General features: G+C 60.0%; 3 protein-coding genes across 5 annotated transcripts; all 3 read right to left on the bottom strand.

Moving 5' to 3' along the window:
• Positions 1–3,152: 3,152 nt before the first annotated feature.
• RIN1 (Ras and Rab interactor 1) lies at positions 3,153–11,115 on the bottom strand. 2 transcript variants are annotated; one of them, XM_043973318.1, is made up of 11 exons: positions 10,928–11,115; positions 10,486–10,503; positions 10,058–10,238; positions 9,810–9,924; positions 9,606–9,678; positions 9,317–9,408; positions 8,305–9,057; positions 7,681–7,986; positions 7,067–7,198; positions 6,805–6,956; positions 3,153–4,873 (listed from the first exon to the last, which is right to left on the bottom strand). In XM_043973318.1, exons 1-11 carry the CDS (start codon positions 10,948–10,950, stop codon positions 4,412–4,414), a joined length of 2,307 nt encoding a protein of 768 aa, XP_043829253.1. In that variant the 5' UTR covers positions 10,951–11,115; the 3' UTR covers positions 3,153–4,411. The 2 variants fall into 2 exon arrangements, with proteins under 2 accessions (XP_043829253.1, XP_043829252.1); XM_043973317.1 differs by having other exon boundaries at positions 10,486–10,674; positions 10,928–11,113.
• Positions 11,116–11,747: 632 nt separating this feature from the next.
• Positions 11,748–20,530, bottom strand: BRMS1 (BRMS1 transcriptional repressor and anoikis regulator). 2 transcript variants are annotated; one of them, XM_043971097.1, is made up of 10 exons: positions 20,375–20,530; positions 16,142–16,287; positions 15,974–16,064; positions 15,722–15,849; positions 15,469–15,548; positions 15,112–15,208; positions 14,935–15,027; positions 14,110–14,174; positions 12,438–12,477; positions 11,748–12,137 (listed from the first exon to the last, which is right to left on the bottom strand). In XM_043971097.1, exons 1-10 carry the CDS (start codon positions 20,500–20,502, stop codon positions 12,049–12,051), a joined length of 957 nt encoding a protein of 318 aa, XP_043827032.1. In that variant the 5' UTR covers positions 20,503–20,530; the 3' UTR covers positions 11,748–12,048. The 2 variants fall into 2 exon arrangements, with proteins under 2 accessions (XP_043827032.1, XP_043827033.1); XM_043971098.1 differs by lacking the exon at positions 20,375–20,530 and adding an exon at positions 20,021–20,330.
• A 492-nt stretch (positions 20,531–21,022) lies between these two features.
• On the bottom strand, positions 21,023–23,314 carry B4GAT1 (beta-1,4-glucuronyltransferase 1). Its single transcript, XM_043971096.1, has 2 exons — positions 22,066–23,314; positions 21,023–21,973 (listed from the first exon to the last, which is right to left on the bottom strand). The coding sequence occupies exons 1-2, from the start codon at positions 23,188–23,190 to the stop codon at positions 21,782–21,784; spliced, it is 1,317 nt and encodes a 438-aa protein (XP_043827031.1). The 5' UTR covers positions 23,191–23,314; the 3' UTR covers positions 21,023–21,781.
• Between the last annotated feature and the right edge of the window lie 157 nt (positions 23,315–23,471).

Raw genomic sequence — 23,471 nt, 5'->3', positions numbered from 1 at the left:
CCCCAATACCCCAGACCCCAGGGCTTCATAGGAGAAAGGATGAGAGAATTCCCTGCCCTCTGGCCCTCCCCCCTCCTTTGGTCCCCCAGCCATCTAGGTCTCTGGTGCATCTGGATTTGCTCAACAGCTGGCTGAGGCACCGCCCCCTTCCCCAGCCTCTGTAGGCAGGGGCTGGGAGCCCAGGTCCAGAGGAGGGGCCTAGACAGGGAGGGTGTCCCTCCTGGGGGCCTTACCCACATCTGTCTCTGTTGTCTTACCCACTGTTTCTGAGACCACCCCAGGCCTCTGTGGTATCTGTGGGTCCCTTGTGGGCAGTAATGTTTCCCAGCTTGGGGACTGTGTGAAGCTGAGAGTCAGGCTGGGAAGGACCTCGGAGTCCCCTACTTCTGCTCCTTCATGTGCTGAGGAAGAAACGGAGGCCCAAAGAGAAGTGGCATCTCTGGTGTCGTGGGAAGGGGGAAGGAAAGAAAGAAGCATTAACTAAATGCTTACTGTGTGCAAGCCACTGGGCTTTACAAATATGACCTTATTTTGTTTGATCCTCATAACGAGCCCGGGAGGTAGTTGCTCCTATTATTCCCATTTTACAGATTAGGGAGGTCAAGTCATTTGCCAGGGTAACACAGCTAGTGTCTGAGGCTGGATTTGAACTCAAGTCTTCCTGTCGCCAGGGCCAGAGCTCTGGGTACCATGGTGCCACCTAGCGGCTGTCATCTAGGCAGTCGCTTCCAGGCCAGGACTCTTTCCTCTAACATCCTTTGCTTCCTTAGATGATTGTCCATGACTTCTCTATGTCAACCACTTGACCTGGACCTCAGTGCTCATTCATTCACACATATATTAATCACCTACTGTGTGCAAAGGTCCTGTGTTTCAGAGACTTACTATCTGTGTGACCTTGGGGAGGCAAGCCACTCAGTCTCTCCAGGGATACAAGATAGATATGATGAGTGCCCTGCCCTCGAGGAATTTACAATCTAATGAGGGGAACAGGATTCAGAGGATCTAGGTTCAAGTCTCACTCGCGTGACCTTGGACAAATCACTGAAGCTTTACAGGTCTCCGTTTCTTCACCTGTAAAAGAAGAGGGTTTGATCTGATGACCCCTGAGGTCCCTTCTGACCTTGATTGCTCTCCCTGGGCTTCAGTTTACCCCTCTGTCTCAGGTGACTTCCCGCTCTAAATCTATAACCCACATGTGGACCCTAGTGCGAGGGAGGGGAGATGAGTGCAGAGAAGGCGAGAGCGCTTTCACCTGGGCCACGGAGTTTGGGAGGGAGCAGACGAGGCTCCTTCCCTGAGAAGGCGGCATCTAACTTGGTCCAGGAAGGGAGGGATCTGGGCCCAGCCCTTGGACCCAGGAATAGCCTGCATCCCACTCAGCTGTGGAAGGTGGATGCCGCCCCTTCAGTTCCCAGGCCAAGATCAGAGAAGGAAGTGTCGGGGGGCGGGGGGGGGGAAGGGAGGCAGCAGAAACGGCTGGTCCCAGAGCCTGGGGCTGGGGCAACTGGCCCCTTCTCCCTCTCCGGTTGGAGACATTCCTGGCCCACCAGCAGCTGTGTTTACAGATAGGAGCTGAGCCCTCCTGGTCCGAGCTCCCCCCCCTCCCCGGAGCAGAGCCAGCCCCCTGGGAGGAAGCTCTGAGACTGGGAACACAATGTCTCAGACGGAGCCCTGGGTCTGGATAAAGACCACTTGGGTTCGAATCCTCCTGCTGAGAGACTCTGACGTGCAGTGTGAGGGGACAGGTCAGGGGATTCCATTACATCTCCGCTTGTGACCTGGGTGGGGCCTGGACCCAAGAGCTCAGAACCTCCGATGGTACTCCTCCCTTCCTCCCCGCCCCCAGCTGAGGCTCCCGTTGGTCTCAGTTTCCTCCTCTGTAAAGGGAAGAGGTTGCCTGGATGATTTCCAGGTATCATTTCAGATCTGAGGGTGATGATCCTCTCCTTGTGGCCCCCCCTCAGTCCGAGACAATCGGCCTCCTCGGGCTCCCCTTGACCCCCCCGTTCTGCAGATTGAGCTCCCTGGGCAGAAGCATGTTATGATATGCCCCCTCCCCAAATGGCCTTCTTTTCCGAGGCCTGGAGAACGGGGCACGATTGCCCCCTGGTGGCACAAAGGGAGAACGAAGACACAGCGTGTGCAGAGTGGGGGGCAGAGGGTCTCTGCCCTGGGGGTCTCTGGTTGAGTCCTGGGGCTTCTAAGGGTCCCACGGGGCTAAGAGGTACAGGTGGCCAGCAGGGAAGGCCCTAGAGGCCGGAGAGGGGAGCTCTGCCAGGTGGGGCTGGTGGCGGGAAGCCGGGGTCTCCGGCCCAAGCTCAACTGTTGACCCTTGGGAAGACGGAAGTGGAACGAGCAGCAGCTGGGGGGGGGGGGGGCTAGACCCTTCGGGGGCCAAAGCGCCTAAGCTGACCCCCCCACCCTGTCGCTGTGGACAATGGGGGGAAGCCGCAAGAGCCGGGCCTGCACCCTCCTCTAGGAGGTGTTTCCTAACCACAGGAGCTGTCCAAAACCGACGGCGCTTGTGCCGAGAGGTAGTGAGCTCCCTGGCCTCAGGGAGACTGCTAGGGCTCGAAGACTTCTGGGGGCGCCTCCTCTCTGAGCCTCAGTCTCCTCATCTGTCAAATGGGATATTCAGGCTATTTCTGCAGCTCTTTAAGACTTTCTCTACATTATCTCTTACTTTTCACGACCACCTGGTGAGGTGGGTAAGCCACACTGTCACCACTGGCCTCAATGGGAGGGAACAGACTCAGAAAAGCTGGGCTACTTCCCCAAAGTCTCCCAGCTAACTCAACATCAGAAGCTGCATTTGAACCCAGAACTTCCTACCCCCAATCCCGGCCTTCTTATCTGGTACACCATATGGGGTCACTGTTTAAAGCCCTAGGAAAATGGGCTCTTGTGGATGCTATCATTTCTGCAGCCTGGATTCCAGCCAGTGGCTGTCGGGAAGAATCACAGACGGGGTGTGACCGGCCTTCCTCTGGACAAGAAGCCTGGGCTCTAATCTAACCTAACTCACCCACCCTGCCACCTCGGACAAGCCCCTTCCCCACTCAGGCCCTCCCCTTCCTCATCTATCCAATGGCTTTGAGGCCTCCCCCCACATATCACTCTTCTCCAGACACAACGCACCTGGACACACATTGATCAACAATATTGATTTTATGTCTGTGGGGTGGTCAGCACAGTCCTGGGCACTCAAGGGGGACAGAAAAGAAGACATACAGAGCCTCTGGCTAGAGTGAGGAAGGAGGGAAGGGGTGACCAGCCGGGAAATTAGACTTGAACGTTGCAACGGGGAGGGGCGGTGGGGGGAGCTGTCAAGGAGAAGGCATGCCCTTGGCTAACTCTCCAGCTCCATCCTCAGCTCCTGAGGTCAGGGCTTCCTGACCACAACGTCCACAGGGACGTTGGCTCTTTCCTTCCCTGTAGCTCAGAGGCTGGGGAAAGAATTAACCCTCTCCAGTCTGTGCCACTGACCTCCAGCCCGAGGGACTCTATGGTGAGTTCAGAGAATTTAGGTGGATGGTTGGTGGATCTGAGGGAGCTTGGATTTCACTCCACCCCCACCCCCACCTGCCATGTGCCTCCACTGTGCGTGGTGAGGGCTGCCCAGGCAGTCACTGGTTCAGAGAGGGCTCAGGATTGGACCAACTAACAATGGGTCCTGCTACCTCTGACTGTCCTGGACCCGGAAGTTGGGAGTTAGAATGGCAGACACTGCCTTTCTACGAATGACCTTGGGCCAGTCTCTTCTGCCTCCTTAGCTGAGGGGCTTGGACAAGGTGAGCTGACCCATTCCATGAGTGACTGAGGAAGGCTCCCAATACAGACCTGGCAAGACTTTCTCTCCCACACACCAGCCAGGCCCCCCAGGAGGGGGGGGGTCAGGCTCCTTCAGGGCCAGTAACTGCCCCCACCCCCAGCCCCGACCTTGACCCTTCAAGCCTCCATGGGAACTTCCTGGGACCCTAAGGCAAGAGCCTTGGGAGCAGCAGAGCCATTGTGTGAGGAGGGCTCAGCCATGCCCACCACCTGCCTCTGACCAGCAGCACAACATGAAGTCTCCCTCCCTAGAACAGATGATCCCTAAGGGCAGGCACCGTCTGCCTTTCTCTAGGAACCTTCAGAGCTCCGCACATAATAAGCGCCCAATAAACACTTCATTCATTCATTCATTCATTCATTCATTCATTCATTCATTCATTCGTTCATTCGTTCATTCGTTCATTCGTTCATCAGCAGTCTCCTCCAGCCCTCTGGGGTCTCCAGGTTGGGCCACCCCCAAGGCAGTTTCTTTCCCCAAAGTCAGGTGCAAAAAGTGGTTGTAAGTGCATTGAGGGAATCAGGAGGGTTCACCAGTCTATGGGTCTGGTGGAGGACCCTGGGGAACTGGTTCAGGTCAGTCACTCCTCCTGGCCCCTCCCGATTCTGTCTCCTTCCCTTCCTCCTGCTCCACCTCACCTCCTGTGGTCCCTCTGCTCTCTACCATCCCCGGCCCCTCTGCCCTCCCTCCACCTCCCTCTGGGCTCTGGCTGGCCGGGTTTATCCCTGGGGCTGCCCCCTCACCCCCGGGAACCTCCTCCCCGGCTCCGGGTCTGCTGGCCTCAGCCTTGGAGTCTCTCTCCACCTGCCGGTAGATGAGGTAGCCTGGACCCGAGAGATCATGGGGCAGGGTGTCGGGGGACAGGCGGCGGGAGCCCTTTTCATTGTGCAGGAACAGGGCGAAGGCTTCAGGCTGAGACACCCGGAACTTGGCAGCACATAATTGGCCCAGTGTGGCTGCTGTGGAGCCCGGGGGCAGGGCCAGGGTCTTGGAAGTGCAGCCATTAATGGGGTCCTGGTAAGCCACCCGAAGGAGGTGCTGGGAAAGGGGAAGGGTCCGTGGTTAGTCAGCTCCGGGGGAAGGAGAGGGGCACAGGATGACTCTGAGCTGTGTGGACCTGGCAGACCCCTTGGGCTTCCTGAGCCGAAGTTTATTCATCGGAAAAATGGGGACAGCAATCCTTAGCCCACCTCACAGTGCTGGTGGGACCAAAATACTTGCAAGCCGGAAAGTGCCCTAGAAACAGGGTCTGCTTTTTTGTTTAATAATGACCGTCCTAACTGGTGGCTGCTTTGGTGCAGAGCTGCCCATGGTGTCATAAAGACCTGGGTTCAAATCCTTCCTCTGTCCTGGCACATTCTGGCTGTGTGACCTAGTACCCTGGGCAATGCTCTGGAACTGGAAGGGACAGATGGGCCAGAGGAAGTCTGTGTCGCTGTCCAAGGAATTAAGGCGGTGAGAGCATCCCCGGTCCCTGCTGGCAGACACCTCCTGGGGAGAAGGGCAGCTCCTTGGGGGCAGGACACTTTCCACCTGGCCTCTTTCCCCAGGGCCTGGGCACCAAGTCTGCTTAGTAACTGGTGACTTGATCCATCCCGGGGCTTCCAGTCTAATTAAGATCAGGGTGGGACACGAGCCCAGTAAAGCTCCTGCCCTCAGGGGGGCTTGACCCTAAGCCAGGCATGGGCCATGATGAGGCCTTCCTGGTGGAGGTGGCCTAAGAGGCATAGGAGGAGGGAGGGCGTGCCCGGCATGAGGGAGAGATGGGAGCCAAGCTCAGAGCAGCCAGAGGCTGCCGTGTGTGACTGCCCCTCTCTGAGCCTCAGTTTCCCTCAGTTGTAAAACGGGGTGTTTGGGCTACAGGAACGCTAAGGTCCCTTCCAGGTTTGACATCTTATGGCCCTGTCTGTGCTAGGGAATAATGCCAGGATGCATGGGGAGGCGGGGAACCAGGGAAGGCTTCCTGGAAGAGGTGAGCTTGGGAACAAGTTGTGGCTAAGGAAAAGTGGGGGGGGGCGGCAAGAGAGGGGGCCTGAATGGTCACAAGGCTGGAGAGGAGGAGGAGGGAGGCAGGGGCCAGGTCCTAGAAATGCTCCTTTCCCCCTGGGTCTGGGCATGAACTGAAAGCTCCTGTTTCTAGGACTCTGTCAGATTTCCTCACAATTCTGAGGCAGGAATTGTTATCCCCATTTGACAGAGGGTAAAACTGAGGCCCCAAGAGGCAAAGGATTGAGCAGGGTCACTAAGTTAGTGCCAGAGGTGGGACTTGAACCCAGGTCTGCAGAATCAAAGTCTAGAGATCTCAATTGCACCATGACTCATCTTACACAGAGGTCTCTGTTCTTTCCAGCTCTGACATTTCACGTTCTATGTTCTAAGACACCCCCCTGCACTGTCTAAGGTCCCTTCCTAAACCAGCTCTTTCATGTTCTAAGGTTCCTCCCTGCTCTGACCCTGTGTCCTAGGTTCTAAGGCCCCTCCAGTTCTGATCCTCTGTATGCTAATTTCTGAGGTCCTTCCTAGCTCTGACATTCCATGTTCTAAGGTTCCTCCAGCTCTGACTCTCTGTGTTCTAGGTTCTAAGCTTCCTCCCTGCCCTGACATTCCACATTCTAAGGTCCCTCCCAGACCTGACATCCCATGTTCTAAGGCTCCTCCCAGCTCAGACCCTCTGTGTTCTAGGTTTGGAGTCTCCTCCCTTCTCTGATATCCCATGTTCTCTCTCTCTCTCTCTCTCTTTTTTTGGTGAGGCAATGGGGGTTAAGTGACTTGCCCAGGGTCACACAGCTAGTAAGTGTCAAGTTGTCTGAGGCTAGATTTGAACTCAGGTCTTCCTGAATCCAAGGCCGGTGCTTTATCCACTGTGCCACCTAGCTGCCCCGATATCCCATGTTCTAAGCTCCCATCCCCACCCCCAGCTCTGCTCCACTGCGACTCTCTACCCTGTCTTGGAAGGAGCCTCAGGTTACCTTGAAGTTCCCGGTGGGAGGGAGCCTGCGTTGTTCCCAGAGGCTGAGGGAGCGCTGGAGCTCTTGGGATGGACTGATAGGCTGTGCCCCAGCCTGGCCCAAACTCCCCAGCAGGCTCAGGCTGGCTGCCAGGCTTGTGAGGCAGTAGCCCCCTGAGGATGAGAAGGTCTCAGGTGAGGGTGTGGGCCAGGTACTGGCCAGGGGCAGGTGGGGAGACCCTTGATTGGGGGCCATGGCAGGGAGGGGGAAGGGGCATGCTTACCCTCTCCTGTGAGCAGGTTGGGCTCAAGGAGCTCGGTCATGTACTCGGCCTCGGGCAGCAGGTCTGGGAGGTCACACTGGGCCAGGACTGCACTCAGCAGGGGCAGGAATTCATCAGCCCCGGCAGTCTCCCCTGCCGAGGGAGAAGCCCTTAGGGAGGCCGGGCCTTCCCTTCCTTCCCCAGACTCACTGGGGACCACACGAGGGCTGGAGAACGGACCCTGGGACAGGGGGCTCCTGGCTCACCCTCACCCCAGCTCGGCCACACCTGGGACAAGCGCGTCTCTTCTCTGCCCCTTGGCCCTGGGACCCCAGTGGCTACTGCTCTTGTCTCGGTCCATCTCCCTGCTCCACAAGGAATGGGCTCCAGCCCAGCCCCCTCCACTGTTTGGATCTTCAGCGCTTGGGAGGGACAGGGAGGCGCGAGGGAGAGGGTCTCCTCTGGGTCTGCAGGGGTGGGCAGGGGGCGGGCAGTGACCTCGCCCCGCCCCAGGCCACTGGCGGCCCTTTTACAATAGGCTAGAGGATTTGGCCTCTCTTCCCTGCTCTAGCCCTGGGGCCGGGCGGGCTGCCCTGCATTCTAGGCTCCTGCCCACCTGGAGGACGCCACGGTACCTGCCCAGTTCCTCAAGGCCTTGTACAGCAGCTTGCAGGCCTGCAGGAGGCGCGTGACCTTGGCCGAGGGCGAGTAGCCCCGCAGGAGCTTCAGCAGCTTCTGGCGGATGCGCTCCATCTCGGACGAGGAGGGGAGACTGAGGCAGCTTCCGAAGGCTCCGGGCCCTTGTGCCCTGGCCAGCTGGAGGCCCTCTGCCAGCCGGCCCAACGAGCCGTCCTTGGCAAAGCGGAGCTGCAGGCGGGCCAGGAGGAGAGGCCTGAGGGGCTTCAGCACCGCACGGTGCAGAGACTTCTCGATCACAAGCTCTGGGAAGGGACGAGAGGAAGGCTCTGAGGAGGGGGCCGGGCCGGGGAGGGGAAGGGGGCTCTCAGGGTCACAGACCTAGAGCTCTGTGGGCATTTAGAGTCAACAAACTGAGGGGAAACTGAGGCCCAGCTAGCATTTGAACCCAGGGCTTCCCACAGCCACGATCCTGCCCACTGTGTCATGTGGCTCCTCTGTGGGCAGGGGCACGAGGGAGTGTTAAATGAGCAGGAACTCCCAGGGAGGTGGGTTGGGGGGAGATGGGCAGGATGGGACCGAAGATGAGCCTGGGGTCTCAGAGCTGGAGTGGGGCCACTCACCCAGTCGCTCCTCAGCCAATAGCTTTTCTTGGGCCAGCTCAGCTGCCAGCAGGCTCCGGGCTTGACTCAGCACCTCCCGCACCTTCTGCAGCTCCTGGGGCTCCGGCCCAGCTCGCACCCGGGTCAGCAGGTCCTGTACCAGTTGTCCAGTGACCGTCTGTCTGTCCTGAGCCAGCTCCACCACGGCTCGGGCCACTTGCCTCTCGGGGGCCAGGAGGGAGCAGAAGGCATCGCTCATGGATCGAAGCAGCCGGCGACGACGGCCGGGGCGAGGGGATGAGGCCAGGCCGCCAGGTGGGCCCTCCTCCTCCTCCGAGCTGCTGGGGGAGCCGCTGTCCACCTCGCGCAGGGAGGGCAGACAGGGCAGAGGAGGCATGCTGGGGTTAGGGCTCCCTGGGACCCGGTAGCCCCCAGAGCTTTCCCTCCTCAGTGGCCTTCGAGGCGGCACAGTGTGAGTCTGGGTGGAGGGACCCCCAGGGGGCACTGGCACGGGGGGTGGTGGGACAGTAGGGGGTGACAACGGGCTGGAGGTCTCAGTGGATACACGAACCTTGAAGCTCCTCTTGAATTTCTCCCGTTTGGCCGGGCCCAGATCCCCAGGGAATAAGGGATTGAAAAAGCAGAGGGCTCCCCTGGTCCCCTGGTCCAGTTCCTCTGGGGATCGAGGTTTCAGTCGGGGAATCGGTGGGGCCTCAGGAGAAGGGATGGCCAGACCTCGATGGGCCTTGCTGTTCAAGGATGAGTTCCAGAACTCTGGGCAAAAGAAAGAATTCAGGCCCCTGAGCCTGTTTCCCCTTTTGTGGTGTGAGGGGGTTGGGTCTTCATTGCCCCATCTATACCATGGGGGGCTTGGATCACTCAGGAGATGACCTCTAAGGTCTCTTCCAAGGGGAAATGCCACTTTTTTTTTAAGGGCAGGAGGGAGTTAGGATGCTAGAACTCCAGGAAGAGGAAGGGGTCCACTGGGACCCTCCTCTCCTGGCTCTGGTTCAGAAAAGCACAGGGTACATACCCATGCCCAGGTGAGATATGGCTTCTAGCTCTTTGTGGGTAGTGGCTCTGCGGACGGCTCTGGGCAGCTGGAGAGGGAGGAGCAGGATGTCCCTGGGGGGCAGAGAGGGGGCTCTAAGTCAGGCTGGAGGCTCCTGGTCCCTGCCTGGTCCCCAAGGGTGTGAGAGTTTGGAGCAGGGGCCTTCCCGGATGGGAAGAAGGGGAACCTGGGGCTGGGCCAGGCCAGGGCTGCATGCTGTGTGCTCCTCATTGAGGGGGCGGCGGGGGGGGGGGGGCACCAGGCTGCTCACCGGCTTTCACAGTAGGTGGCAATGAGCTGGATCAGGTCCGGGAAAGAGAGGTCGGAGCCCTCCAGGGAGACGGCTGCAAGGAAGGAGCCGAGTCCATGATGGGAAGGGGCAGCCCCCTTATCCTTCCTGCCAGCCCTCTCCCCACCAGCAGACTTGGCCGCCTGCCCCCAAGGCCTGCCATTCCTCTCCTCCCCCAGGTCTCACCCTCTGGGGTTTCGTGGATGTCGTGACTGGAGACAAAGGAAGGTCCCGAGGCCTCAGGGAGCCGGACACACAGGGCCTTACACTGTCTGGTGTTGGATTTCCGAACCAGGAACGTCTGCTGAGGGAGAGGGGGAGGCTCAGAGGAGCGGGGGCGCTGCTCTCCCTCACATCCTCCCTGCCCCTCGCCTCATCCCGGGAGGAAGGCCCTGGACGTGGGTGAGGCGTGTGGCCATCCTGTCGTCCCTCACCCCGGGGGGCTCCCTCTGCAGCACGTGGAGGGCAGCTGCGGCATTGGCACTGAGCTGTAGCCACACGGGCTGGGTGAGCAGCAGCCGCTCCCGCAGGCTCACTGTGCGCACGGGGCCCCGCAGCTGACCAGCCTGCTCTCCCCGGGCCTCAGGGATGTCATAGACGGGGTCTCGGGCCAGGCTGCAAGAGAGACATAGACAGAGGTCCGAAGAGCATCTGACTCCTTTGCTGCCTGCCAAGTCTTCCCTGGCCTGTGAGGCTGCTTCTTGTGGGGGTCACCCTCCCACTGGCATCCCTTGCCTTAGTTTCCCTCCCCGTCCCATCTCCTGCTCCCCCTATCCTTCTGTGTAATCTCCTCCCCCCACCTCCAGTTCTCCCCTCCCCCGCTCCAAGCCTCCAACTTCCCCAAGTTTTCTCGGGCAGGTACCTGGAGGTGGAGCCGGCCCTGGTGGGGGGCAGGAGACCAGGGCCGTTGGCTTCCCCAGAAAGCTCCATGGCTGGGGCAGAGGGCTCTGCAGGGCCCCCTTTCCCTCCTCTGGAGACCAAGAATCCAGGGCCCCGAGCGAAGGCGCAGTCACATTCCCAGTGAGTAACACTTCCTGAAGGGAGCTCAGCCCTGGCACACCCCAACATGTTAACTCTTTTCTGCCCACAGCACCCCTGCCAGGCCCACACGGTGCCAGCTGCCTCGGCTCCTGCTGGCGCCGCCTGCTTAGCACCCTAGGGTGCCCAGGGACCCCGGTGCCCCCAGTGTCTCAGCTCGGCTCCACCACCCTAGCTTCCCCCAAAGCCGCAGCTGACGGGAGTGGAGGCAGGAGTGGGTTAAGCTGGGCATGTGCCTTGGGCCCACGCAGGGCCCGGTGACTCACCCTTGGGGCATCACCCTGCCCATCCTTGGGCTCAGCCCCTCCCCAGGTAGGAGAGTGCCCCCTCACGGTCACGGGCCGGCTTCCCCCGCTGCAGCTGCATTGGGCTTGTAGCTCAGGTTGCCATGGTGAGGAGGCTGCATGTCCCCCCACATCATTTCCATGGTAACCACCCCCTTTTTCTGGGGGTGGTACTGACAGCATTAAGGGGGGTTGGAAAAGCCTGGCTGGGAGGTCATCAGTGCATTCCCCCCAAATCATTCCCTGGGTCCAGTCCAGCTGAGCTGGGGCAGGTGGGTCCATCCGGGAAGCAGCTCCTCCCACAGTGCATTCCTGAGGCGCCCAGCCTCCAGCAGGGCCTCTCCCAGGTACAGGAGCTAACAGGCACCTGGGGCCGTGGGCAAGAGCAGGGCGGCCAAAGGAACTGGCTCAGCCCTGACCTGAGCGGTCTGAACAAACAGAAGCACCCACTATGCGCCTGGGACTATGCTAGGTGCTTTACAAATATCCCTTTGGAGCCTCAGGACCCCCTGAGGCAGGTGCTTACTCTTCTCCCTCTAATCTGTGACTGATCATGAGGCCAAGAATGGAGCCCTGTCCCACCCTGATGTGACAGGATTCCCCTGAGCCCCCCTGCACCCGTTAGGCCCATCTCTGATAGGAAGCCCAGTGGTGAGTGCCTGGTCTGCTGGGAGGCCAACCAGGGCCTCAGGCTGCCGCTGGGCAGAGAGGGCTTGTGTGCCCCCTGCCGAGACCACGTCAGCATGCTCGCAGCGGAGGAGGGTGGGGGGAGAACAGGTACACAAGAGCCAGGGAGAAGTCATTTTCATTATTTAATTTTAATTATGTTCCCATGATTCCGATCCCCAGGACCCCAGAAGGACTGGGCTCCTCCCTTCTCAATCCCCGGATGTCATCTCAAGGAGCTTCCAAGGGCCCGGCCCTGCCCCGGCAGCCGGCCCTGGGCCTGGGGGGGGAGGGGTGGGCAAAGGGACATTCTTAGAGTCTAGCAGCTCTGGGCGTCCAGGACGCCTGGGTCAGCCCCACATCTGAAGCCCGGTGGCATCCCGGCTGTCATGAGGCTAGACAGTGGAGGAAAGGGCGGCAGAGTGCGGGCCACGGAGTCATCTGGTGGCTGCAGGGCCCAGGAGGCGGTCCAGGAGCCCCAGGTGTCCGCTCAGGCCTTGGGTGCAGCTTGTCTGCCCTTCAGGGCCTGGAAGACATGAAATCAGCTGTGGGCAGGCCTACGTGGGCTGCTGGACAGGTATCCTTGGGGGAGGCCATGGCGTGTCCAGGTGTGAGTCAGCCATCAGGGTACACATACTAGCTCTGGAGTCCAAGGCCCTGGGTTCAAGTCTCACGCCCCAGATTGGGTAGCTTGTTGGCCAAGCAGGGTCACCTGCCCCACTTCTTTCAACATTCCCCGTACCACGCACCCTCCTTCTTGCCCCTCAACACCCGCCCCGTGGTCCCTCTCCGAGTGGGATGGGCAGCTTCACAGACTCACTCTTACCCTCAGGTTTCCTCTTCTGTGGGGACACGGCCACCTTAGCCTGGGGAGAGAAGAAAGAGTAGCGTGACATCTTCAAGCAAGTGTCCTTATTCCCCAAGTCCCTGATCCTTAATGGGTCAGGGATTATGGGACCCCAGAGTCCAGTTAGGCCAGCTGTGCCTGTGTTTTATGAATAAGAAGTTAAGGGACTGACCCAAGGTTACACAGGAAGCAAACCTGAGGTGAGATTTGAACCCAGGGCCTTGGACTCCAGAGCTAGTATGTGTACCCTGATGGCTTTAAAGGGGTTTCTAGGCAGGACAGCAGAGGCAGACATTCCACCCAGGCTCCCACTGCCCCACGCTTCCCTTTGCTGGGCCTCCCTTCACCTGGACAGGTGATCTGGGAAGGGACACTCCACACTTTCAGATATAAGCCGCTAAGCCCCAAATCAAAGGGATCCCTTCATGCTGAATGAGGGTTAGAGGCTGCACCAGCTGCTGGGGAACAGGGAAGGCTCCTGTGGCATTCCGAGGTCAGCAGAGCCGGCCAGGAGGAACCTCCCTCAGTGCACTCATCTCCCATGACCTCCACGGCACGCCCCCCCCCCCCCAGCCGGCCATGCCCTCGGCCTCAACGTTGCTCAGTACCCGGATCTTGTATCACTCTCTCTTCCTGCTGACTTGGTCCTCCAGGCCACCTCCAGCTCCCCTTCTCTCTTCTTTCCTGGGCCGTCGCCCCCTCCCCATCTTGACCCTTTGGTTGGCTCACTCTGCACCCCAGCCCCCCGCGAGGCGCCTCAGCCTATCCTGGCCATGCCTTCCCAGCCATTCACATGCTGCCATCGGCTGCACAAAATGGAGCAGAGGGGCCTCTACGAGTCAGGGTGACATCATCTGCGGTGCCGGGCCCCTCCTCCATGGGCTCCTCTCAGAGCCAGGGAGCCTTCCCTGTTCTTCCTCCCCAAGCTCCTTGTGGCTTCTGCCCCAACCTTTCTCATGAGCTCCCTCTTCCCCATCCCAGCCATCCTCAGTTCCCATGGATCCAACAGTCATCTCTGTGCAGATGATTCCCGGGTGGGTCCAGCCCTAAGCCCGCTCTAAGCCCCAGCGTCCCATGCAGGCTACCACCATCCTAGACTCCTCTACCCCACTCACACAACCTCCTCCACATTTCCAGAACATGCCTCCAACCAGGTGCAGGCCCCCTCACACTGAGGGGTCTGCCAGCCTCAGTTTCTCCCCACTCCAGTCCAGCTTCCATTCAGTCACTGAAGGGATCTTCCTAAAGCCCAGGTCTGGCCATGTCCCCCCCTCCAGTGACAGGGACCCCAGTGCTTTGCCCGGTGCCTGGCACCATCTGCCCCGATGCATGCTCATGCATGATGACAGTCACCCAGCTAGTGGTAGCAAAGTCCTGACAGCAAAGCCGGCGCTCCTTCCTTTGACCCTCCCTGTGGGTTGTCGCCTCCACCTCCTCTTCCCAAAGCACATCTGGACTCTGCCCTCAGAGGCACCCAGCTGATCCGGCACAGACCAGGCCACGCCCCCACCCCTCAGGGCTGGGTCCCAAGCAGCCAGCTCTTCGAGGGCAGGGACTATCTCACTGGCTCGTGTGTGCCCAGCCCCCAAAGTGGGCAGCAGTCAAGAGGAGCCAGCCCTGCTACTGTGGCTATCTCCTCTCACCCTCCTACCTTCTTAATAGCCGTCCAGTCCTCTAGAATGTCCACGTCCTCCAGCATGTAGACAATATACGGGCCTGGGAAGGAGTCAAGGAAACCAGAAACCAGGCCTAGTGGGGAGGGAGCAGGCCCCTCCCTGTCACCGCCCCCGCTGTGCCTTCTGGGGAATCACTATTTGGGTGCGGAGCACGGGTTCCACCGCCAGCACCTCCCCACCATCCAGTCAGGGGCCAGAGCTCGTCCTTCATGGCCCCCAGTCTCCAGGCCCATCCTCCCCACAGCTGCTCTGGGGGTCGTCCCATGGCCTGGAGCAAACTGGGCCGTGTCCCTACTCAGGAAGCTCCAGTGGCTTCCGAATGCCTAGAGGACCACGTAGGGCCCCCCCGGGCAGCCTCCATGCCCAGCTTCCTCTCATGCTGTCCAGGGCAGCCCTGGCTCCTTCCAAGGCTCAGCCAGGGGCCACGTTCCTTTCTGATGCCAACATCGCCATGGGGGCCCCCTTGCAGCAGAGGGCAAGGAAGGCCTGATGCGCCTGCAGTCCCTGGCTCACACTGGACACCCCCACATGCTTGCTGAATCCCCCCTCATTTCTAGTGCGCTGACCGTATGCAGTATCCCCCGCCCCCCCATGACTGCTTGAAGGCAGGCGGACGGTGCTTTGGTCCAGGCCTGTGATTCCTCGAGGCAGGAATCCTCTCCACTGATGCCATGACTGCCCAAAGCCCTGCCTGGGGCACGATGCAGTGGCTGCTTCACCCGAGGTGTTCCAGCCGGGAGGCGCCAGAGACAGGACCCGGACATGGCCCCCTCCACTAGGCCCCTCAGGCATAAGGATACCAGAGACGAGGGGCGCCTTCTTCCTCTTGCCCGGCTGCAGGGACTCCCAGGACCGCGATCTCCCTTTGGGGTGTAGCTTGTCATCCCACCACTCTGCAGCAAAGAGAGGGGTCAGTGGGTCAGCAGGGCCAGGGGGGGCGGGCCCCCCACCCCCCCACCCGGCCACTGCCCTCTCACCAGAGCTGATGTCCATGCTCTGCCTGTCCTCCTCTAGTCGCTGAATCTGTTCCTGGAGCTCCCCCTGGAGGGCATCATAGAGTAGCAGCCGCTCGCTCTGAAAAGGATGCTCACAGGTAGGCAAAGGCTTGGAGGGGGGATAGGGTACTGGCCAGGCCTGGGGGGGGGGGGGCACTGGCCAGGCTTGGGGGAGGGGGAGCACTGGCCAGGCTTGGGGGAAAGGGGACACTAGCCAGGCCAGAGGGAGGGGGGGAGAGGGTGCTGGCCAGGCCTGGGGGGGGAGCCTGGGAGTCCTGGGGGGGCACTGGAAGTGGCTGGAACCCCTCCCTAAGCCTGCTCTGCCCCCTTTCCACTCACCTCCAGGTGCTGCCTGGCTCCCTGAAGCTCACATTCATACTTATTCCTGATCACATCCAGACAGAAGCCCTTGTAGATACCTGGTGGGAGAAGGAGCAATGGGCGGTGGCTCTTGCTTGGGGCTCCAGGGCTGGCTGGCAGGCAGGACCCAAAGAAAGGTGGTGGTGGGGACTAGGGCAGGAGAGAGGATGAGGAGAAGGCTGCCTGGGAAGCAGAGGGACAGCTTCAAGGGCTTCAGGGGCAGGGCTCTCACCTGCCACCTGAATTCGAATCTTGAGGCTCTGCTGAAGTCCCCCAAGGGGCTCGGTGTACTCAGGGGCACGCTCTGCCCCGACCTCCTCCAGCCGGAAATGCACCTGGCTCAGCCGCTCCTTGAACAGCCTGAGAAACAAGGAGTTCACCTTTACCATCTCATTTGACAGAGGAAGAAACCGTGGCCCAAGGTCACCTAGAAAGTTAGTGGCAGAGTCAGTACTAAGGAGCGGGGGCAGCTGCCCAAACTCACTTCTCCTTTAGCTCTGAGAACTGCTTCTCCAGCTCCGACATCTCCCCAAGGCACTCGACCCGGCGGCGCTCACAGTCTTCCTCATCCATTTCTGTGGGACAGAGGGCCGGTCAGTCCTCCGAACAAAGGAAGTGTGGGCTGCTCCGGGCCGGGACCCAGCAGGCTTACCTGAACTCTCACCCTCGGACTCTGCCTGGCTACTGCTCTGCTCATCTTCGCTGGCCTCCTCCTCCAGCCCGTTCATCTCGGGGGCAGAGTCCCCGTCCCCCTCCATGGCCCTGGCTTCTTGGCTCAGGGGCTGGCTCGGCATCACTCTGAGAAGAGAGAGGACTTCTTAGGACCATCCTAGGCTCTGATTAGGGATAGGAGCGAAGGAAGTGCCAAAGCGGGGAGGCACTTGATACTAAGGACGGTGAGCTGTCCACTGGGGCTGGGAACTTCCCTATGGGGGCTCAGATCCAACCCCTAAAACAAGCTGGAGAACACACTTCACCGACTGTGAAGCCCCCAGAACTGTGTCCTGCTGAGACAAATTCAATTCTGTCAAATAGCAAGGGTGCACGAGGTCTCTGAGGCTGGTGATGAGCCAGACCGTCAGCCATGTGGGCCCAGGCCAGCACCTCAGAGGTCAGGGCTCTGCCCGGGGCAGCCAAGTGCCAACGGCCAGAAGGGAACCCATCATGACTTGAAGTGTCCTTGCTAAGGCAACGTGGCCGGGGATGGCAGGCAAGTCATTTGTCCTGGGCGGGGGGTGGCTGGCGAGCAGATGTGGTGTCTGAAAGCCTGGACTCTGGCATGTAACAGGGATCACAGAGGGCACTGGACTCGGGCTCAAATCTCACCCCAGACGAGTCACTTCCCCTCTCTGCCTCAGTTTCCTTTTCTGTAAAATGGGGGGGTTGGACTAAACAGAGTCCAAGGTCCCTTCGGGTGGAAATCTATGCCCTGATCTGGCTAGTTCAGTCACATGGGGCCTGGGTTTCCATCCATCCATCAGTTATCAGGGGTGCCCCAGGGACAGAACTAAGCCCCAGACTCACAAAGAAAACGCAGGTGCAGTTCCTGCCCTCAGGAAGCTTACACTCAAATGTACACAAGGGACTTCCAGGTGGATGCGGGTGGGAAGAGGACAAAGGGGAGAGACCCTACAAGGAAGCCAGGGAAGGTAAGCAATGTGGGGGTGGGGGAGAGCCAGCCTGGGCAAAGGCGGAGAGAGCAGATGGAGTTCAGGAGATGAAGAGTAGTAGGGAGGCCAATTTATGGCTGGACTAGAGGTCAAACAAAGACCTTTCCAGGCATGAGGGGATGGGGCCTGGCCCAGCGCAGTGGCAGGTCAGAGGGGAAGGAAACAAGATCTGAGGCCCCACTGACTGGACATGGGGCTCCCACCAGGGAGGAAGAGAGGAGCCCTCCCATGTTAAGTACTGTCCTGGGGAAGGTGGTGAGCTCAGCACAGGAAGGAATCTAACCCAGAGTCAGGGGGCTGAGGCACACGGCATATAACGAAAGACAAAAACCAAGCTTAATTCTAAAGGGAGTCCCCATCTAAACCCTGGGACGGGCCTCACCAGAAATACAGAGAGAAAGGGAGAGGCCAGCATTCTCCCAAAGACCCCCCCCCCGAAGGAGCTGGAGCCTAGATTCCCAGGGAGCTCTGAGGCCAAAACAATCCAAGCAAATTCCATGTAGATGAGTTACCAGAAGGAGGCTTCCACAGAAGACCTTTGCAGCCCCAAAATTAGCTCTTCCTCTGCCCTTAAAGGTTAATAAAAAATAATAACATTTCCCCAGCACTGCAAAGAAACAAGCACCACGTGTGTGCCAGGGTCCAGGATCAATATCGTACCAACATCTCGTTCCATCTCCCCAACAGCCATGGGTGGTAAGTGCTGTTATCTTCATTTGACAGCTCAGAAAACTGAAGCAGACAAGTTAATGACTTACCTCCAAACCGCAACTAAGTATCTGAGTGAGGCTGGGTCTAACTCAGGTCTTCCTGATCAGGGCTCTCCCATTAGCAGACCCAGCTGCCCACTCCCAGCTCGTTTTAAAGGGGGCTTTCCTCAGGAGGAGGAACAAGGAGCCAGTTGCTCTTGAGGCATTTTAGTTCTTAGGATTTAGCAAAAGTCAGCTGCTGTTTTGTCAGTTCACCTGACTTGGGTCGAGTATCAGCAGCAAGGATCGCCTCCTCTTCTTGGGTTCCGATCCAGCCTCAAACCCTAGCTGGGTGACCCTAGGCAAGTCACTTTACCTCAGTTTCCTCATCTGTCAAATGAGCTGGAGAAGGAAATGACAAACCACTCCAGCATCTTTGCCAATAAAACCCCAAACTTTACAGAGAGCTGGACATGACCCAACAACAAACAACAGAGTCCTGAGCAGCTGCTTGGCCAAAACCTTGCTCAGGTCCCCCATGGGAGGTCTGGCCTTGTCCAGAGAATTCAAAGCCCAGTGGAGAGTCATCAAAGACCCAGCTCCACCTTTTTATCAGTCAGCACCGCCTGAATCAAATGCCCAGAGTCTCCGATTCCTGAGGGTGTCCTTGTCTCCCTGACACCAGCACATTTCTGATGCTCAGTGAGTTAAGCCTGGTGAGGACCCACTGGGAATGTGTTTTGGCAGGTCATGCCGGCCATGCACAGAACCACAGAACCTGGCAGCCTCTAGGCCGGCCCACCAAAGGAATTCCCACCACATGGCTGGCTAACTTGTGAAGCCCTTCCACCCTACTGGGAACAGGGCCCATCTACCTCCAGCTTCAACGGGCCTCAATGCCCCCCCCCCCACTGGCTCCTGGCTCTGCCCTCTGGGCCAAGCTGAACAAGAATGAGACTACTCAGGGGCAGCTAGGTGGCACAGTGGATAAAGCACCAGCCCTGAATTCAGGAGTACCTGAGTTCAAATCTGGCATCAGACACTTAACACTTACTAGCTGTGTGACCCTAGGCAAGTCACTTAACCCCAATTGCCTCACCAAAATAAAAAAAGCAAAAAGAATGAGACTACTCCATCCTCCCCAAGTCTTCTCCAGGCTCAACCTGTGTCCAGCCCCTTCCATAGCCTGATCCATGGGAGAGCTCCTATGCTGTAAGACAACATCTGGCTGGTGCTCACAGCGCCTGAGACTCTTGGGCTCCAGGGCCCTTATTTGAAAGGGGGTGAGGGGAGATTCAGGATGGCCTCTCCCCATTTTTCACCAGTTACATTTTGGACTCTGTACATGCACCCACTGGTACTCAGCCCAGTGCCTGGCACACAGTAGGCAGTTAATGCTTACTAACCGAACAGACTGATCTCTATAAGATGTGCGACCAAGGCCCTTGACCATCAGCTACCCCATTCGGGATACTCTCCAGCCTCTTTATCCTTCACAACCGTGCCCCACCCGCCCACAGGTTTGACTCACATCTAGTGTGACTACAAGAGAGCACACAGTGGGACTGGCACCTCCTTTTTTCTTGTCTGGGCCTCTCCAATTAATTTTCTGGCTTTTGGGAGCACTTTCATTTCATGAAGAGCCCCAGAACTTTCCCGGAACATCTGCTGCCCATCCCTGGGGCTCTGATCTCACCCCTGGGAAGGGGGTTCTTTGGACCTAAGCACGTGACTTTCCATCTCTCCCTCCTGAAGGTAGCGCTGGGGGGGGGGGTGCTCTAGCTTGTCTGACCCCCTAGATCCGGGCTCCAGCATCCACTAGGTTAGCCATTCCTCTCAGCCTGGTCATCCCCAAATCTGAAGGACCACTGACCCAAGCACTGAGCCAAGCCCTGGCCTCTGGGGCGCCCCCCTGGAGACCTCGGGCCACGAGGAGAGGCCTCACTTGGCCAGCTGTGAAGGCTGCGGATCGCACCGGTCTCATCTCGCCAACGACCCGGGCAGGAGACCCTGGCCAAACCAGGCAAAGGTCCCGCGTCTACCACTTGCGCCAACAGACATGGGTCTGCCCTACCCGGGGTCACCTCCCGAGCCTCCACCACGCCCCTCTCCCCCTTTTAACCTCCCAGGGGCTCTAGAGGCTAAGCCCCTGGAGGGCAGGGTCCGCCTCACTTTTTGTTATTTGTAGGCTTAGTCAAACGAGGAGTAATCCCGAGGTCCAGCCCGGAGGAGATGGGGGGAGGAGTGTCCGAAGCCTCCAGGCCGAAGATGGTAACCCCAACGGGGAGCCAGCGTCGGATGGTCTCAGGGGCAGCCGGAGCCGGGGGGATGCCCGTTGTACGGTGGACACCGAGGCCCAGGGACTTGCCCACTGTCACGGCGCTGAGTCTCCCACCTCAAGGGATCAGGACCATCCTCCCCCTACCCCGAGCCGTGGTCCGGTCCAGGCCATTGAACCCGCCCGGGCGGACGCTACCACCGCTTGCGCCGCGGGGGGGGGGGGCGAGAAACGCGGCTGGAACGAACCTCTCGCCGGGGGTCCCAGATCCAGGCGGCTGCTCTGGGGGTCCGGGTGGGGGGCCGCGACAGACGCAGCCGGCAGCGTCCCGGAAGTCTCTCTCCTGGCCCTGCCCCTCAGGGCGGGGCGAGCGCATCGAGGCCCGCCCCCGAGGAGCGAGCGGGAACCCGATGATGAGTACGTCATTAAGGAGCGCCGAGCCGCGAGGGACTGTGGGACGCCGCCGGCACCCTGCGTTCCCATAGCAACTGGGAACGCTCCCCAGGCCTTTTAACTAGCAGAGGGCCAAGGCCGTGGGAATTTCTCTTTCATCCTGCACTCCGCCCGACAGCAGCCCCAGGAACTCGCCCCTACTTGGCCCCCAGCGCTCTGGGCAAATCGGCCGGAGTAGCGGCCACTCCCACTTACTCACTTAGTACTGAGGGGGAAACCAAGGTCCCTAGGGTGGAAGGGACAATAAGGAAACATCCCCACGTGTACCGCACCTTACAGTCCTTCTCTTCTTTGAACCTCACAACCACCCGGGGAGATAAAATATAACACATGATTATTGCTGCTATTTAACAGATGAGGAAACTAAGAGGTTTGCTATTCAAGGGATTTGACTTCCAAGGTTCACCCGGATGCTGAAAGGGAACAACACCGAGACATGCTCGTCCACGTGAACACTGGTTTATTGGCATATGATCATCCAAGTCCAAGTTCCTGGCTCTGCAACCTATTTCGGATGGGGCTTTCCTCTCCCCAATGGGGCTCCTTCCCCACCCATCCTGATTCCCAGGGCTGTGCCAGTCACAGGAGCCAAACCTTAGCGCTGGATGGGACTTCACAGGTCACCGAGTCCAATTCTCTCCCTTACAGACATGTAAGCTGAGGATCAGGGGAGGAAGGAATTTGCTCAAGGTCCCACAGCAAGTCCGAGGCAGTGTTGGGGCTGGTGTCCAGGACTCCCAACCTCCTCCATTCACTTAACCCATCAGATTCAGAGGTGAAAGAGACGTTGGTCATCTAGTCCAACTCTCTCACTTTACTGATGGGGAAACTGAGGCCCAGAGAGGGGAGGAGAGTGGCCCAAGATAAGCAGTGGAGACAAAGGGCAGGGACCCAGGGATATGCAGAATGAGAAGAATGAAGGACTTTTAGCTTCTACCTGGGAACCACAGTTGAGGTTTCTTGAACTGAAGCTTATATCTTCTCCCAAAGTCCCCACTCCCTTTCCAACCCCCCACAGAATCTTACCTCTTGGCTTTGTCACTTCAGAGCTCATCACCCACCTAAAAAAGGCCCACCCCCAGGGGGAAGGACTGGGTTAGCCCCTCTTGCCTCCCACAGGCCTGAGGGGGAAACCTAAAGAGCCCAAGGCCCCAGCCCTGCCTTTGGAGGCTGCTGCGCCTGGGGCTCAGCAGCTCAGCAGCTCAGCATCGCCTCGGGGAGTCCGGGTACTTCATCTTCAATTCCTGCTTGAACTGTCGGAAGAGGATCTTGTTGCGTTGGTTCTCTGCCTCCTTCTGGGGGTGGAAGTCCCCCGGCATCTTGAAGCCCTTATGGACTAGGAAGGCATCATTCAGTACCTCAAACTCGTACCCTGCCACGTGGAGCTCACAGGCCTGCCAGGAAGGGGGAGGGGGAAAGGTTAAAGTGGCTGCTTAACCTCCTGCCACCCCCTTCCCTACCACCCCAGGGAGAGAGGATCTGGCACCTGGCTAATGCGGTTGAAGCCATACTGCCGAAACCTCTCATCGTAGGAGGGCACTGCACCTCCAGCCACATAGAAGGGCTCCCAAGGGTCCTGCCAGGTCACCCGGTAGGCAGGACGCAGGGGTCCCCCCGGGGGCAGGGTGAGCCATCGAGTGTAGTTGGTGGGCGCCTGGCAACGGGGGCACAGTTCCGCATAGAATGGGCGCACGTGTCCCATCTTAAGGAAACGCATCAGCTCAATCTTGGTGCGGGGGACACGGACCCCCTGGCGGATCTCAAAGGCCGGCACCACCAGCGCCCGACCGGCCTTGCCCTCGCCCAGGGCCAGCAGCTCCAGCAGGCCGGTCCAAAGGCCCTCGCTGGGCACCATGTCCACGTCCACGACGAGGGCATGGCCGGCGCCCTCTCGGGCCACGTTCCGAAGTAGGTTGTTGGGGTAGGAGACGTTGGTGGCCAGCGCGTAGTTGCGCCCGGAGCGGCTCCGGGCGCCCAAGCTCGTGAATACGTCGGTGCAGCTGCTGATACGCGCGAACTCGCCGGGCTCGCGGGGATCGGGCACGGCGGCCTCGGTGCGCGCCGGGCACACGAGGTGCATGGTGAGGCGGTCGCGCACGGCCTGCGTACAGAGCGCCCCCAGCGCGTAGGTCAGCACCGTGGCCAGCTGCGCCTCGTCAGGCCGCGCGGCGAACACGGCCACGGCCAGCGGGCCGGCCCAGCGCTCCAGCAGCGTACCCACATGGCCCAGGTTGCTGAGGCTGGCATGCGTGGCCAGCAGCAGGGCGTCACGCGGGCGGCGTGAGGGGTCCCCCAGCACGTGCCGGTACACGCGGTAGTCGCCGCTGGCGTCCAGGGCGCCCCCGGCCGCCAGCACGGCGCGCAGCTGCTCCTTGGCGCTCTCGGCGGCGCGGCGCTGCAGGCTGGCGCCCAGGGCCGCCCCGCCGGGGAAGAGCTGCCCGTAGCGGCGCCGCTGCTCGCGGCCGTGCAGCCCGGCCAGCAGCGACAGGTAGACGAACTGCAGCAGCGCCACGGCCAGCAGCGCGGCCAGCGCCAGCTTATAGGCCGAGCAGCGGCCCGCCGCGTGCCCGCCGCCCGCCGCCGCCGCCGCCACTGCCAGCGGGTTGGGCATCGCGCGCAGCCCGGGCCGGCCGGGGCCGGGGGGAGGGGAGCCGGCGAGGAGGGAAACCGAGCCGGGCCGAGCGGAGCGCCGCGCCGCCGCCGCCGCCGCTGTGCTGTCCCTGCTACTGCCGCCGCCGCCGCTGGCCGGGCACTGCGGAGCCGCCGGGGCGCGCGAGCTCGCCCTCTGCCCAGCAGGAGGAGGCACTGCAGCGGCGCGCCGCGGCTCCGCGCGCCCCCCGCGGCGAGCCGCGTTGCGGCGGCTGGGGCTGCGGCGGCTACTGCGGCTGCGCA

The sequence above is a fragment of the Dromiciops gliroides genome, chromosome 6 (assembly GCF_019393635.1).
Source record: "Dromiciops gliroides isolate mDroGli1 chromosome 6, mDroGli1.pri, whole genome shotgun sequence".
In the NCBI taxonomy this organism is placed as follows: Eukaryota; Metazoa; Chordata; class Mammalia; order Microbiotheria; family Microbiotheriidae; genus Dromiciops; species Dromiciops gliroides.
The sequence above is the reverse complement of the archived record's forward strand: the minus strand, read 5'-3'. Positions and strand labels throughout refer to the sequence as shown.